The sequence below is a fragment of the Triturus cristatus genome, chromosome 10 (assembly GCF_964204655.1).
Source record: "Triturus cristatus chromosome 10, aTriCri1.1, whole genome shotgun sequence".
Lineage (NCBI taxonomy): Eukaryota > Metazoa > Chordata > Amphibia > Caudata > Salamandridae > Triturus > Triturus cristatus.
The window spans coordinates 50,403,104-50,421,216 of NC_140593.1; the positions used below are offsets into that span (position 1 = coordinate 50,403,104).

At 48.4% G+C, this 18,113-nt stretch overlaps 1 protein-coding gene across 5 annotated transcripts in view; it reads right to left on the reverse strand.

Annotated features, from left to right (window-relative positions):
* LOC146788809 (uncharacterized) overlaps positions 1–18,113 on the reverse strand; it is a 397,685-nt gene that overhangs the window by 206,330 nt on the left and 173,242 nt on the right. For all 5 annotated transcript variants that reach the window (XM_085630389.1, XM_085630386.1, XM_085630388.1 and 2 more), the window contains exons 11-12: positions 12,961–13,044; positions 12,339–12,380 (exon numbers count right to left, since the gene is read on the reverse strand). In XM_085630389.1, the coding sequence (XP_085486515.1) occupies positions 12,339–12,380; positions 12,961–13,044 (126 nt within the window). The remainder of the gene's footprint in view (positions 1–12,338; positions 12,381–12,960; positions 13,045–18,113) is intronic.

Below are 18,113 nucleotides of genomic sequence, written 5' to 3' on the forward strand. Positions count from 1 at the left end.
AAATATCGCGAAGATGCGGAAGTTTTTTTCCGGCATGTTCGCGCGATTTTCTGCATGGTTGCGGGTCGCCAACTTACCCATGTGGCTGCTTGCGGGCGCGGCCATCTTGTTTTGAGTTGTTCTCGCGGTGCATGATCGCGAGAAGAAAGACGTGATCGCGCGACGCATGACGTCACTGCGGGCGCGAACTGTCGCGAGACAGCGCAAATGGCTAAAAACAATACAACATCTCATGGAGAACGCGACCGGATCAAGAAAACTTGTCGGCGAACGCAGGGATTCAGGTAAGGCGATCGCGCGCGTGCGAGAATGTATCATTTTACAGCGCGAGCAAGAAACAAATTATCGCCAAGCTGCGGAAACCGGAATTTTTGACATTTTCGCGCTCTCCGCGGAACGCAAAAATGTCAAATTATCGCAAGTTCCGCGAACGGAACGAAATTTTTGCCCAGGCCTACTCCAGACACAGCAGAGCAACACTGATTCATGGTGTTTTTGTTTTATATTTTTGTTTCTTACCCACACTGAGTGCTTTCAAGGAGGTGGGACAGAATGCTGTCTGTATGTCTGGCATTGAGCGATGGTCTCGAGGCTTTTCCAGTGTTTCCTTAAAGCCATTCCGAGGCTCTGCAGCCAAGAGTGTGGGGCTGCATGACTGTAGAGAGTTCCTTATAAACCACTGGGTGAAGCAATACTAGATTATTGGAGCTGATGGTCTGGTGCAGTGTTCTGGAAGCTTCTGCTTCGGGAAGACTCTGTGATTGCCTTCTGTGCAAAGCAGAGGGGTTTCAACTGCACCATTTATCTGATCTGACGCCAGTGGAAAGACTTCAACGCTTACAAGATGGCCGCAGGTGAGGCTAACGAGATGGGTGTGCGCTCTGCAGTGCTCCAAGATGGCCGCAGGTGAGGCTAATGAGATGGGTTTGCGCTCTGCGGTGCTCCAAGATGGCCGCAGGTGAGGCTAACAAGACGGGTTTGTGCTCTATGGTGATTCAAGATGGCCGCCGGTGAGGCTAACGAGATGGGTCTGCACTCCACGGTACTTCAAGATGGCCGCAGGTGAGGCTAACAAGACGGGTTTGTGCTCTATGGTGATTCAAGATGGCCACTAGTGAGGCTAATGAGATGGGTTTGCGCTCTGCGGTGCTCCAAGATGGCCGCAGGTGAGGCTAACAAGACGGGTTTGTGCTCTATGGTGATTCAAGATGGCCGCCGGTGAGGCTAACGAGATGGGTCTGCACTCCACGGTGCTTCAAGATGGACGCCAGTGAGGCTAATGAGATGGGTTTGTGCTCTATGGTGATTCAAGATGGCCGCAGGTGAGGCTAATGAGATGGGTTTGTGCTCTATGGTGATTCAAGATGGCCGCAGGTGAGGCTAATGAGATGGGTTTGCGCTCTGCGAAGCTCTAAGATGGACGCCAGCGAGGCTAACGAGATTGGTTTGCGCTCTAGGGCGCTCCCATATTGCTCTGGCCGAAAGTGATCATAGACATCACTGCAACAGTTGATGCTAGGGAGTTCCCCCGAGAGAATGAGCTAATGCTGTGTGGCTTCAACAACAGTTGGAGGATGCGGAAAAGGAAGCAAAGGTGTAAAAAAGTGTTCTTAGAAAGAGCCGAAGATCACCCCCAGATTGGTGTCCCCGGCACTAGCTGGCACTGGGAGAGCAGTGTTCCTGGGTGAGACCTGGGGGTAAGCAGTTCAATGGAAGCACCATCGGATCTACAGGGCCAAGATCACATGGTTTCTGTTTTAGATCTCTTTAGGGAGAGAAAGGTGAGATTCTTCCATTGATGGCTGTGGGTCAGGAGCTCCATTACCGATCTACGATTACCCATGCGCTCAGCTATTTTAATGCGGATGTGGGTGTCCTCAGCAGAACTCTTGAGTAGTAGTGTTCCTACTTAGGGCAGTGATAAGGGACACAAGAAGCCGCCTAGCAAGTGAAGACGGTGAGCTACGGCGCTGACCCTTGAGCTCTGAGAAAGGATGTTTCAGTCCACAGAGAGAGGGCAGATCCCATAATAAAAGATATTCATTATTACTAAACTCAATAGTACTTCTTTAATCGATCTTGGAAAGATGAAAGGCTTTCTAGTCCCACTAAGATTTTAATCGGTGGCCACAAGATCATACACAGAACCCTTCAATGTATACATTAGAACAGTGAGCAGTTAGATGCAGCCTCCCAGGGGCTGTCACCCCAGCTCCACAGGATGCCTATAGTCAGAGACTGAAAGTGTTGTGGGTCGCTGCAACAACAACTGCACAGTGGTCAGGGAGGATCTGTGCACATGCCTGCCCTGGCCGCTGCCACTGAGAAGTTCAACCCGTACCCAATGTGCATCGCTTGCTCGATGAAAGATATATCATCTTTAAGATTCTGTGCACTGGCCACAGTGCACTGCATTCAATGGGGCTTCAGTTGCAAAAAGATGGGTTCTCTCTGTGAATCTGGCAAAGGGCAGGTTCTCTCTATGCATCTGATAGTGGATGGGTTCTTTCTATGTATCCAGTTGAGGACGGGGTCTCTCCATGCATCTGACATAGGTTGGCTTCTTTCTATGCATCTGGTTGAGGATAGGTTCTCTCTATGTATCTGATAGAGGATGGGTTCTTTCTATGAATCTGGTTGAGGATAGGTTCTCTCTATGTATCTGATAGAGGATGGGTTCTTTTTATGCATCTAGTTGAGGATGAGTTTTCTCCATGCAGCTGGTTGAGGATGGGTTCTTTCTATGCACCTGGTTGAGCATGGGTTCTCTCTATGCATCTGGCAAAGGGCAGGTTCTCTCTATGCATCTGATAGAGGATGGGTTATTTTTATGTATCCAGTTGAGGATGGGGTCTCTCCATGCATCTGACATAGGTTGGCTTCTTTCTATGCATCTGGTTGAGGATAGGTTCTCTCTATGCATCTGATAAAGGATGGGTTATTTCTATGTATCCAGTTGAGGACGGGGTCTCTCCATGCATCTGACATAGGTTGGCTTCTTTCTATGCATCTGGTTGAGGATAGGTTCTCTCTATGCATCTGATAAAGGATGGGTTATTTCTATGTATCCAGTTGAGGACGGGGTCTCTCCATGCATCTGACATAGGTTGGCTTCTTTCTATGCATCTGGTTGAGAATAGGTTTTCTATGCATCTGAAGGGAATGGGTTCTTTCCATGCATCCTGTTGAGGATGGGTTCCCTCCATGCAGCTGGTTGAGGATGTGTTTTTTCTACGCATCTGGTTGAGGATGGGTTCTCTCTATGCATCTGGTTGAGGATGGGTTATGTCTATGCATCTGGTTGAGGATGGGTTCTCTCTATGCATCTGGTTGAGGATGGGTTATGTCTATGCATCTGGTTGACGTTTCTGCTGGACAGGGCAAGACTTCACACAACTTCTGACTCCAGGCTACAGGCTAAGTAGAACTGGCCGAGACTGGTTTTTGGGTGCCACTCTTTGGAACCCCCAACCTTGCCAGTTATCTCTTTGCTGTAAGACATCTTTCAAAGTTGTCTCTTTCAGATGTGCTAGGGGTAACACCTTGGCTCCCTTTGAGGTGTTTGCAACGTGTGACTCTGAGCCATAAAACGACTAAGGGTGTATGAGTACTCTAGAAGATGACACAAACATGCCTATTTCAGCACACTGGGCCCCCTGCTGGTCGGATGGAGCAGTAACCAAGGCAGGTGGAGACAAAGACTCTCCCAGGAGGCACACTGACTGCGAGACAAAGAATTTGTCAGAAGGCACACAGACTGCAGAGACAATGACTCTGCCAGGAGGCACACTGACTGGGAAGACAAAGAATTTGCCAAAAGGCACACACACTGCAGAGACAATGACTCTGCCAGGAGGCACACTGACTGGGAAGGCAAAAATTTGCCAGAAGGGACACAGACTGTAGAGACAAAGACTCTGCCAGGAGGCACACTAACTGCGGAGACAAAGACTCTGCCAGGAGGCACCCTGACTGCGGAGACACAGACTCTGCCAGGAGGCACACTGACTGCAGAGACAAAGACTCTGCCAGGAGGCACACTAACTGCGGAGACAAAGACTGCTAGGAGGCACACTGACTGCGGGGACAGAGACTCTGCCAGGAGGCACACTGACTGTGGAGACAAAGACTCTCCCTGGAGCCACACTGACTGCGGAGACAAAGACTCTCCCAGGAAGCACATTGACTGCGGAGACAAAGAGTCTGCCAGAAGGCACACAGACTGCAGAGACAAAGACTGCCAGGAGGCACACAGACTCTGAAGACAAAGACTCTGCCAGGAGGCACACTGACTGTGGAGACAAAGACTCTGCCAGGAGGCACACTGACTGTGGAGACAAAGATTGTGCCAGGAGGCACACTGACTGTGGAGACACAGACTCTGCCATGAGGCACACTGACTGGGGAGACACAGACTCTGCCAGGAGGCACACTGACTGTGGAGACAAAGACTCTGCCAGGACGCACACTGACCTCTGCCAGGGGGCACACTGACTGCGGAGACACAGACTCTGCCAGGAGGCACACTGACTGCGGAGACAAAGACTCTGGCAGGAGGCACACTGACTGCGGAGACAAAGACTCTGGCAAGAGGCACACTGACTGCAGAGACACAGACTCTGCCAGGAGGCACACTGACTGCGGAGACAAAGACTCTGCCAGGAGGCACACTGACTGCAGAGACAAAAACTCTGCCAGGACGCACACTGACCTCTGCCAGGAGGCACACTGACTGCGGAGACACAGACTCTGCCAGGAGGCACACTGACTGTGGAGACAAAGACTCTGGCAGGAGGCACACTGACTGCAGAGGGGGGTGCAATTCTTGACGCTATTACTCACCGGAGGTCCTGCTGGCGATTTGTTTGCTGCTTAGCCGCTCCTGGGGTGCCCACGCTGTTTGTCCCCTCTGTCGGCGCCCAACGCTATCGCGCCGTGACAGGGGGAGACTACAGCTCCCAGGCTGCCTAGCGGCCACTTCCGCCTTCCGCTTGTCTTCGCGCCCGGAGGCGCTCAAAAGGCTGAGGCTCCCTCGGTGGAGCGGGGGTGCAATTCTTGACGCTATTACTCACCGGAGGTCCTGCTGGCGATTTGTTTGCTGCTTAGCCGCTCCTGGGGTGCCCACGCTGTTTGTCCCCTCTGTCGGCGCCCAACGCTATCGCGCCGTGACAGGGGGAGACTACAGCTCCCAGGCTGCCTAGCGGCCACTTCCGCCTTCCGCTTGTCTTCGCGCCCGGAGGCGCTCAAAAGGCTGAGGCTCCCTTGGTGGAGCGGGGGTGCAATTCTTGACGCTATTACTCACCGGAGGTCCTGCTGGCGATTTGTTTGCTGCTTAGCCGCTCCTGGGGTGCCCACGCTGTTTGTCCCCTCTGTCGGCGCCCAACGCTATCGCGCCGTGACAGGGGGAGACTACAGCTCCCAGGCTGCCTAGCGGCCACTTCCGCCTTCCGCTTGTCTTCGCGCCCGGAGGCGCTCAAAAGGCTGAGGCTCCCTCGGTGGAGCGGGGGTGCAATTCTTGACGCTATTACTCACCGGAGGTCCTGCTGGCGATTTGTTTGCTGCTTAGCCGCTCCTGGGGTGCCCACGCTGTTTGTCCCCTCTGTCGGCGCCCAACGCTATCGCGCCGTGACAGGGGGAGACTACAGCTCCCAGGCTGCCTAGCGGCCACTTCCGCCTTCCGCTTGTCTTCGCGCCCGGAGGCGCTCAAAAGGCTGAGGCTCCCTCCGCGTCGCGGGACGCGCGCGGGCGACGCCGGGCTAAGCCCGGGCAAAGGGCGGGCCCTCTGTGGCCCTCAGAGGCCTGAGGAGACTGGACTGGGCCAGAGACGCTGGTCCTGGTCACAAGATCTGGAGGAAGCAGCGGGGGTGATATTGAGGATTTGCCAATCATTGCCAGTGTTTTTTTTTTCGTTTTAAATAAATTGTCATTTTAGTAATTACTAACGGACATAACGTTCTATCAATTCAGGCTTGTAACGAGGGTGAGACTGTTTATAATATGTCTAGATCTAAAGCCTCTTTGGGGCCACGTACAATGGATAATTATTTGGTTCAGAGGGTTAATAAGATAAATTCTGAAAGACGACAGTCATTGGGGAAAGCTGGTACCCCTCCCGGAGCAAGCCCCTCACGAGGTTTATCAACCTCCGGTATGGAGGATGTAAATAATCCTTTTGATACTACCACCCCGGAGGTGGTTGAGTTAACGGAGCTGGGGCACCTTGATCCTGTACAAGATAGCCCCAATGAGTTAATAACAGATGACTGCCATGACAGGGTGGAACAATGTTCACCTCCCCTAAAAAAACGATCAGTAAGAACATGCAGGAAAACCCAGTCTAAAAAGGGGACATTATATAATGGGAAGAAATCTGCAGACCAGTCATATAAAGATATTGAGAATACCGCCTTGAGATCAGTGAATAAGGCGGGACCAGAGGATAATATTGTTAGTAACATCGAGGAAATTATTGGTACTAAGATCAGGGACATAATAGATCCGCTGGTTTTCAAAATAAAGGAGTTAATGGAAGAAGTTGCCAGACTGAGCGGTCTGCTAAATAAGGCATTGGGCAAACTGGGAGAAGTGTCTGCTGCTATTCCGGTCATGGAGGTGGTAGCCGACACCACTACTAATACCCAAAGTAAGAATCAAGGACAGGGAGACCCTACTAAGAAAGCCACAGGGACCAAAGCGAATGGTAGTGCTACTCCGGTAGTATCACAAATAGGCACAAACCCATCAGGAAGTAATTTGCCTGTTCTAGATAATATAAACAACTGGGAGGGAAATAAAATGAAGGGTGCTGTTAACCTACCACCTGAGTGTGCTCCCTATGTGGTGGTACTTACAAATGTGCCACCGCTAGATAACAAGGCTCCCCAAGAGACCCACGATTCTTTAAAAAACAAATGTTTGTCGTGGTTAAATAGGCAATGTGGTTTCCCACTGAATCTTTCTGACAATATTCTGACAACCAGAAGAGCCAACTGGATTGGGAGTGATAAGAAAAGGCTAAAAGGGGACTGTGTAATTATTAACTTTAAATATCCGCAGCACGTCTCTACCGTCCTCCTAAGAGCAGCATCTCTCCCAATCTTAGATGGTAATGTATGCGCACGAGCGCTAGGATACTTTTATAATCACCTTAATGTTAAAGGGAGGGTCAACAATAGAAATGCTACTTTTCCACCTGTTTGCAAACCCCATTTTGATATCCCAACCCAGAATAGATTTCTTGCACTTAGCACTCTGGACTCTAACGATTGACATATAAAGGAGACGGAGATATGTGCGGGAAGGGAAGAGGAAGCGAACTTGGAGGATCATAGAGTTGATTGCATATCTGTAATCTCTGGTATAACAACACTGACCCCCAGATTGATGCCTGAGCAGGATGAGGTTGAGACCATACCAGATGGTTGTATGAATTCTGGTGATTTGGGCCAAATTGCTGAGGCTGGCATTATGGAGGGTGTTATACAAGGTATCCCTAGAGGGAATATGATCAGAGCAGGTATATGTTCCAGGTTGGTGTGCTGGAACGTAGCTGGTCTGAAATCTAAAAGTAGGGACCCGGGTTGGAACTCCTTTATTAACAGGTATGATATCCTATGCTTTCAGGAAACCTGGTGCAAAGATAATATTGATTATGAGGGATTCGTTTCATATAACCTGCCAGCATATGGAGATGGACCGGGTAGAGCTAAGGGAGGTTTACTCACCCTTGTATCGGTTCATCGACAGATGACGGTGATAAAATATGTGCCGGTAGGAAATCTAATACAGATGATTTGGATCCAAGAAGGTAAAAGTCGTAATATCCTTCTGATCAATTATTATAATAACATTTTTGATAGTAGCAGGGGCAGAATTGTTACTGATCTGAACAATGCTATTGAGAACCTAAGTTCGATTTCTCACGAAGTATTTGATATCATTTGGTGTGGGGATTTCAATGTTTCATTATGTGAATTACTATCCACTACAGCTTGTGGGGTTACAAATAATGCTGGATGGGAGGCTCCACATTTTGGCCATGATATGTATGGGGAAAAAGTGAATGCATTAATGGGGTGCCTTGACCTGGAAATTTTGGATTGTTGCAGGGATAGTGATGGTTCCCCTATCCCCACATTTAGGAATTGGCGTGCGAATTCTGTAATTGACCATGTGTTGGTTTCGTCCAGTATTGCCGATTGTTTTGGCCCACTTGAAATTGAAATAATGGATACTAGTGATCATAACTGTATTATTGTCCCCATGACTTTGTGGGAGGAGAATGATGTAGAGGCAGGGGTTACAGTTGAAAACATTGAAGCACACAGGGTTAATGGGGTAAGGCTGAGGTGGATAGGTGCTAAAGCATCTGAATTAACCAAGTCTATTATCGTGAAGAATTTAGCAGACATTGTCTTTATTTTAGATAATAGATTAGATCATGAGCGGGTCTTGTCTAGTTTTAAAGATATCAACAATGCCATTAACGATAAGTTCACAAGTGGTAGTAGGGGCAGTAAGAAGCCTGGCTTCGTTTGGTTTGATAAAATTTGTTCGGATGCCCTGACCGACCTTAAGCAAGCCCTAGCAATAAGACCTAGGGATAAAAAATTAATAACTACTCTGAGGCTAGAATACAAAAAGGCTATTAAAGATAGGAAGAAGGATTTGCAGCTACAAGCGTGGGAATCTCTTAATCAGGCCGCAGAATTATCGAATTCTGTTTTATTTTGGACAACAATTAATTCTCCGTTCCTCAAGGAAACAAATACCCCGGAGTTAACAGCAAATGTTTCCTGTGAAGGATGGATTACCCATTTTTCTAGTATCTTTGATTCAAATAAAAATAGTAATGTTGGGCCAGAAAGATGGCCTATCATACCACTTGATATTACTGTGGAAGAAGTGGAAAGTGGGATAAGAGCAAGTAAGGGAGGAAAGGCCCAAGGCCCGGATGGGGTCCCAAGTGATGTATATAAGGAGACGCCGGAAGTATGGGGCCCGTTGTTGGCTGTTGTTTTTAATGCCGCGGTGTGTATAGGCCCTCCACAAACTTGGGAGGAGTCTATAATTGTACCTATATACAAGAAGGGATCTAGGTCCGATGCGAAAAATTATCGACCAGTCTCATTATTGGACGCCTCAGTAAAAGTAATGAGTAGGATTATGTTGGTTAGACTGGAAGAATGGGTAGAACAGGACCATATTCTGACAGATAGCCAATATGGCTTTAGGAAAGGTAGGGGTACACTCGATCAATGCATTAATTTAGAATTATTGATCGGGAAATACAGCGAAGCCAAATATGGCCATATTTACATGTGCTTTGCTGATCTAAGCAGCGCCTTCGACATGGTAGACCACTCTATTCTGTGGAGGACCCTGTTAGAATTAGGGGCGCCAAAGGCCATAATTTATTTTCTTGCCAGAATGTACGAGAGATTAAAAACATGTGTACGTTTTGGTAGGAAGGGTGAATGCACTAGGAACTTTAGCGTTAAACGCGGTATAAGGCAGGGTTGTGTTTTAGCTCCTCTTTTATTCATTTTATTTATAAATAATGTTGATGCTATTTTAAAAAAAGTACCTGCAGATGCCCCAGTGATTAACGGTACCCCCGTTCCGGTGTTATTATACGCCGATGATGCTGTATTATTGTCAAGAACTCCGATAGGGTTACAACGATTAATGGATAGTTTTGTATCTTTTATCAAAGATAAAAAATTAGTTATCAATAAAAGCAAAACTTATACAATGATTTGTGGCCCAAAGAAAATTAAACATGCAGCGAAAGGGTTTTTTATAGATAAAATAAAAGTGCAGCAGGTGGACAAATTCTGTTACTTGGGTATAACCTTTGCTGAAGATAAAAAGTGGACACATGAATTTAATAATATTCGCAATAAAATGGCTAGAAATGCACATGGAATTTTTAGATTTGCACAGAAAATTGGGGATCGTAGGACCAGAGACATGGTAAAAATTTATCAGGCTAGATGTGTTTCGATTGCATTATATGGGGCTGGAATTTGGGGATACAGTAGCACACATGAGGTGCAACTGGAACAGAATTCTTTCCTAAAAAAGGTGTTGTGTTTACCCACTTCGGCCTCTAATGCATTATGTCATCATGAACTAAATGTCAATTATTTATCCGATCTTTTGTCACTTAGACCTTTAATGTTGTGGAGATCAATCTGGTTGAACGAAGAAAAATCTTTCACTAGGTCTATAATCCAGGACTGTATGCGATTAGATAAAGTAAAGGCAATCCCCTGGATTAAATACATTATTATGTGCTTTTCGGATATTTTTAACCTGAATATTGTAACTGATCCAAATGCTGTCTTATTAATCCCCAAGACTGAGATGAAAATGACTTTTCTAGCCTTTGCCGAGAGGAAAAGAAGAGTAATTGCAGGTTCTCTGTCCACTGTTATGTTCTATAACAGATATTTGTCCATGGATGGATTTCCCGTCTATCTAACTTTTGTCACCAGACCTACACACAAATTTGTACTAACCAGACTGAGATTTGGAATAGTGCATCACCTGGTGGCACATCCTGCAATGAGAAAATACCCTATAGGCCCTTGTAGATGTGACGGTTTTTCCAAGCAGAGCACAATGCACTTTATATTATTTTGTAAACTGTATTCCAACTTCCGTGTTATTCTGTTAAAGCCCATGTTTGTTAAATATGGTACACGGACGGTTGAGCAGGCTATGAAATTGATTTTTAACTTACAATCTGCTGATATTTGTTTTTATACAGCTTCCTTTTTAAACAAATGCATTAACCTGAGGAAAAGTATGTGTTTTTTAGATGTAGATATGTAATTTTAAGATGTATCATGTTTTTAATGATTAATATTGTATATGAAATGTGATCATGTCTGCTATAAGTGTTCATGTTTGTATTTGTGATTATGACTGTGATTGCTTTTATGGACATTAACTTGCTCCGAATAAAGCTGAATTGAATTGAATTGACTGCAGAGACAAATACTCTGGCAGGAGGCACACTGACTGCTGAGACAAAGACTGTGCCAGGAGGCACACTGACTGTGGAGACACAGACTCTGCCATGAGGCACACTGACTGGGGAGACAAAGACTCTGCCAGGAGGCACACTGACTGGGGAGACAAAGACTCTGCCAGGACGCACACTGACCTCTGCCAGGAGGCACACTGACTGCGGAGACACAGACTCTGCCAGGAGGCACACTGACTGCGGAGACAAAGACTCTGGCAGGAGGCACACTGACTGCGGAGACAAAGACTCTGGCATGAGGCACACTGACTGCAGAGACACAGACTCTGCCAGGAGGCACACTGACTGCGGAGACAAAGACTCTGCCAGGAGGCACGCTGACTGGGGAGACAAAGACTCTGCCAGGAGGCACACTGACTGCGGAGACAAAGACTCTGCCATGAGGCACACTGATTGGGGAGACAAAGACTCTGCCAGGAGGCACCCTGACTGCGGAGACACAGACTCTGCCAGGAGGCACCCTGACTGCAGAGACACAGACTCTGCCAGGAGGCACCCTGACTGCGGAGACACAGACTCTGCCAGGAGGCACACTGACTGCGGAGACAAAGACTCTGGCAGGAGGCACACATTCTGCAGAGACAAAGACTGCCAGGAGGCACACTCACTGCGCTCCACATAGAGGTGGCAAACAGTGTTCCCCAATGATACTCCTAGGAAGGGCAGCACAGGGGCAGAGTGACCCTACTGGTAGCACACTGGACCTGCCTTCAGGGGATATCTCGCTTCTCCTCAAACAGCGGCTGAACTTTCACTCATGCGCTCCCTCCAGCGCAGGTGCGAACTGCCAGATTCTGCGCCTCTTCCTAGGACAATTTATGTTTTGGTGTCATCAGGCCCACTGCCTCAGTGTTTGCATGTTGTCCCTACCTATGGGTGTGCCAGGCGCAAAAAGAGACAGTGTGCTGGATTCTGGGCCCTGGTAACATGGCACTGCATCCGGGCAACTTGTAACTGGGTCTAAAGATGGATGCCTGGCTGGAAGTGACTTGGTTATTGCGTCCCACATGACCAGCACGTTGCAAGGTTCCCACCTGGACCCAAATGTTGTCAGTAGCTAAGTAATGACTCACTGTGGCATCAGTTCATGCCTTTAGCATGGCACGCCTGGTGGCGTTGCAGGCACTTTTAGGTCATTAATATTGGTGACAGTGACAGCAAGTAGAGGTGAGAGCTTTCAAAAGGGGGTCAGCTCATGTACTGCTCACAATTTGACACCTTCCAAGCCTCCAAGCTCTACTCCATTGAGTGTCAACATGTCACTGCCCTGCAGCCAGGTACTCACCAGCTGGCCTTGAAGGGCGCGGGGATATCTTGTGTTGGACTCCTGTAAATAGAACAGAGAGAAACAAAGTCACTCGACAGGCAAGGCATTCGAGCTCCCTGGATACATAAAAGAGGTATCCACTCTAAGGGCCTCTCTTGTGGAGGCCCCTTGGCCTTACTAGACACGTGTTGCCTATCCCAGTGGGCGCCTGCTTTCACTGCTGGAGCACCCTATTAATGTCACTGGCTCCTCAGCTGTCAGCAACAGTGCCGCAGCACCAGCAACAACCAACAGCATTGGCTCCACAGATGTCAGTGCTGCAGTGCCACTCCAACATCACTGGCTCCGCAGATGTCAGTGACAGTGCCGCAGCACCAGCACCAACCAACGGCATTGGCTCCTCAGATGTCAGCGACAGTGATGCAGCACCATTAACAACCAACGGCACTGGCTCCTTTGATTTCAGTGACAGTGCCGCAGCACCAGCAACAACCAACGGCATTGGCTCCTCAGATGTCAGCGACAGTGCCGCAGCACCAGCAACAACCAATGGCATTGGCTCCTTAGATGTCAGCGACAGTGCCGCAGCACCAGCAACAACCAACAGCATTGGTTCCTCAGATGTCAGTAACAGACTCACCCAGTGCTCCTCTTGGCTGCCGACAGGACGTAGGACCGCTCTTTGGAGGCAGTGCCCCTCACGATGCTATTGGCTGCCTCTGATCTGTGGAAGGAAAGACACAGCAGTGAGTACACTCATTGGAGCTTAACATGACATCACGAAGTGCCCTCACTAGGGCTTCAATATTATAAACCACAGGAGAGTCCTGTGGCCCCAGTTGAGACCCGGGTGTATACAGTATCATGCACATTTCAAAGAGTAAATTAATTACACAAGGAACAAAAAACACGTAGCTGTCTTTTCGATCAAAAAATGCAGTTATATTATCAACAGAGGAATAGAAGTATGCTTCACGGGTTATAATGCAGCATAAACCAAGTTTTTAGAAACTGTACAATCTGCTAGGTGAACACATTGCGCTTGTGAAGAAATATTTAAACGGCGCAAGTGAAACACATGGAAGGTAAAGTAAAACAGCATATGTGAAATATTTTGGAAAATTATGATGCATGAGATGTTTCAATCCAATAAAAAGAATGCGAAATCACGCATAATGAGAGATCCCAATTTATCTGGTACAAGTCAACGCGTTTCGAGCTTCATGATCGCAGGTTTTCATCAGGATAAGGGTGAGCCATGGAGGATGATTGATGCCCACTGGAAAAGGTAAAGAAACCCCACAATTTCTAGAGGGACCGCAGTGGATCCTCTCTTCCCTCTCCGGTAACCAGCAGTGCTGGACCAGGCTTTTACCCCTACACATGAGTGCATTCGCTGGCATTAATTCAATTATCTAAGTAACGCCATCTCATCTCTACCCTGTACAGTATCAATGCAAACCACCCCACCCCTCCATCTCATCTCTACCCTGTACAGTATCACACAACCCACCCCACCATCTCATCTCTACCCTGCACAGTATCATACAACCCACCCCACCCCTCCATCTCATCTCTACCCTGTACAGTATCATACAACCCACCCCACCCCTACATCTCATCTCTACCCTGTCCAGTATCATACAACCCACCCCACCCCACCCCTCCATCTCATCTCTACCCTGTACAGTATCAATGCAAACCACCCCACCCCTCCATCTCATCTCTACCCTGTACAGTAACAATGCAAACCACCCCACCCTTCCATCTCATCTCTACCCTGTACAGTATCATAAAACCCACCCCACCCCTCCATCTCATCTCTACCCTGTACAGTATCATAAAACCCACCCCACCCCTCCATCTCATCTCTACCCTGTACAGTATCATGAAACCCACCCCACCCCTACATCTCATCTCTACCCTGTAGAGTATCAATGCAAACCACCCCACCCCTCCATCTCATCTCTACCCTGTACAGTATCAATGCAAACCACCCCACCCCTCCATCTCATCTCTACCCTGTACAGTATCATACAACCCACCCCACCCCTCCATCTCATCTCTACCCTGTCCAGTATCATACAACCCACCCCACCCCTACATATCATCTCTACCCTGTACAGTATCAATGCAAACCACCCCACCCCTCCATCTCATCTCTACCCTGTACAGTATCATAAAACCCACCCCACCCTACATCTCATCTCTACCCTGTCTAGTATCAATGCAAACCACCCCACCCCTCCATCTCATCTCTACCCTGTCTAGTATCAATGCAAACCACCCCACCCTTCCATCTCATCTCTACCCTGTCCAGTATCATACAACCCACCCCACCCCTACATCTCATCTCTACCCTGTCTAGTATCAATGCAAACCACCCGACCCCTACATCTCATCTCTACCCTGTACAGTATCAATGCAAACCACCCCACCCCTCCAGCTCATCTCTACCCTGAACAGTATCAATGAAAACCACCCCACCCCTCCATCTCATCTCTACCCTGTACAGTATCATACAACCCACCCCACCCCTCCATCTCATCTCTACCCTGTGCCGTATCATACAACCTACAACACCCCTCCATCTCATCTCTACCCTGTACAGTATCATACAACCCACCCCACCCCTCCATCTCATCTCTACCCTGTACAGTATCAATGCAAACCACCCCACCATCTCATATCTACCCTGTACAGTATCAATGCAAACCACCCCACCCCTCCATCTCATCTCTACCCTGTATAATATCAATGCAAACCACCCCAACCCTCCATCTCATCTCTACCCTGTACAGTATCAATGCAAACCACCCCACCCCTCCATCTCATCTCTACCCTGTACAGTATCAATGCAAACCACCCCACCCCTCCATCTCATCTCTACCCTGTACAGTATCATACAACCCACCCCACCCCTCCGTCTCATCTCTACCCTGTACAGTATCATACAACCCACCCCACCCCTCCATCTCATCTCTACCCTGTACAGTATCAATGCAAACCACCCCACCCCTCCATCTCATCTCTACCCTGTACAATAGCAATGCAAACCACCCCACCCCTCCATCTCATCTCTACCCTGTACAGTATCAATGCAAACCACCCCACCCCTCCATCTCATCTCTACCCTGTACAGTATCAATGCAAACCACCCCACCCCTCCATCTCATCTCTCCCCTGTACAGTATCATACAACCCACCCCACCGCGCCATCTCATCTCTACCCTGTACAGTATCAATGCAAACCACCCCACCCCTCCATCTCATCTCTACCCTGTCCAGTATCATACAACCCACCCCACCCCTACATCTCATATCTACCCTGTCTAGTATCAATGCAAACCACCCCACCCCTCCATCTCATCTCTACCCTGTCTAGCATCAATGCAAACCACCCCACCCTTCCATCTCATCTCTACCCTGTCCAGTATCATACAACCCACCCCACCCCTACATCTCATCTCTACCCTGTCTAGTATCAATGCAAACCACCCCACCCCTCCATCTCATCTCTACCCTGTACAGTATCAATGCAAACCACCCCACCCCTCCAGCTCATCTCTACCCTGAACAGTAGCAATGCAAACCACCCCACCCCTCCATCTCATCTCTACCCTGTACGGTATCATACAACCCACCCCACCCCTCCATCTCATCTCTACCCTGTACAGTATCATACAACCCACCCCACCCCTACATCTCATCTCTACCCTGGACAGTATCAATGCAAACCACCCCACCCCTCCATCTCATCTCTACCCTGTACAATATCAATGCAAACCACCCCACCCCTCCATCTCATCTCTACCCTGTACAGTATCAATGCAAACCACCCCACCCCTCCATCTCATCTCTTCCCTGTACAGTATCAATGCAAACCACCCCACCCCTCCATCTCATCTCTACCCTGTACAGTATCATACAACCCATCCCACCCCTCCATCTCATCTCTACCCCGTACAGTATCAATGCAAACCACCCCACCCCTCCAACTCATCTCTACCCTGTCCAGTATCATACAACCCACCCCACCCCTCCATCTCATCTCTACCCTGTACAGTATCAATGCAAACAACCCCACCCCTCCATCTCATCTCTACCCTGTCCAGTATCAATGCAAACCACCCCACCCCTCCATCTCATCTCTACCCTGTACAGTATCATACAACCCACCCCACCCCTACATCTCATCTCTACCCTGTACATTATCAATGCAAACCACCCCACCCCTCCATCTCATCTCTACCCTGTACAGTATCATACAACCCATCCCACCCCTCCATCTCATCTCTACCCTGTACAGTATCAATGCAAACCACCCCACCCCTCCAACTCATCTCTACCCTGTCCAGAATCATACAACCCACCCCACCCCTCCATCTCATCTCTACCCTGTACAGTATCAATGCAAACCACCCCACCCCTCCATCTCATCTCTACCCTGTACAGTAATGTAATGTAATGTAATTCGGTTTTGTATAGCGCTGGTTGCACTCCATGGAGCATCTTTGCGCTTCTGAGTACGAAAAAGGATCAGATGAAAAGATTCTTATGATGTTTCGGAGATGGAGTGTTATATCAGATTTTTACATTTTGTATCAGATAACGTATAAATCCAGGTTTTGAGGGTGCTTCTGAAAGAAATTTCTGTGGAAATTTGCCGAAGGGAGGACGGCAGAGAGTTCCAGGCTTTGGATCCCAAAACTGCCAGGGACTTGCCTCCTTTGGTTTTAAGTCTGAACTTAGGGATAGTGAGAAAATTCTCATTTTGAGATCTCAGACATCGTGCAGGGGCATAGTATCATACAACCCACCCCACCCCTACATCTCATCTCTACCCTGTACATTATCAATGCAAACCACCCCACCCCTCCATCTCATCTCTACCCTGTACAATATCAATGCAAACCACCCCCCCTCCATCTCATCTCTACCCTGTACAGTATCAATGCAAACCACCCCACCCCTCCATCTCATCTCTACCCTGTACAGTATCAATGCAAACCACCCCACCCCTACATCTCATCTCTACCCTGTCCAGTATCAATGCAAACCACCCCACCCCTCCATCTCATCTCTACCCTGTACAGTATCATACAACCCACCCCACCCCTACATCTCATCTCTACCCTGTACATTATCAATGCAAACCACCCCACACCTCCATCTCATCTCTACCCTGTACAATATCAATGCAAACCACCCCCCCTCCATCTCATCTCTACCCTGTACAGTATCAATGCAAACCACCCCACCCCTCCATCTCATCTCTACCCTGTACAGTATCATACAACCCACCCCTCCCCTCCATCTCATCTCTACCCTGTCCAGTATCATACAACCCACCCCACCCCTCCATCTAATCTCTACCCTGTACAGTATCATACAACCCACCCCACCCCTACATCTCATCTCTACCCTGTACAGTATCAATGCAAACCACCCCACCCCTCCATCTCATCTCTACCCTGTACAGTATCAATGCAAACCACCCCACCCTTCCATCTCATCTCTACCCTGTACAGTATCATAAAACCCACCCCACCCCTCCATCTCATCTCTATCCTGTACAGTATCATAAAACCCACCCCACCCCTACATCTCATCTCTACCCTGTACAGTATCAATGCAAACCACCCCACCCCTCCATCTCATCTCTACCCTGTACAGTATCAATGCAAACCACCCCACCCCTCCATCTCATCTCTACCCTGTACAGTATCATACAACCCACCCCACCCCTCCATCTCATCTCTACCCTGTCCAGTATCATACAACCCACCCCAC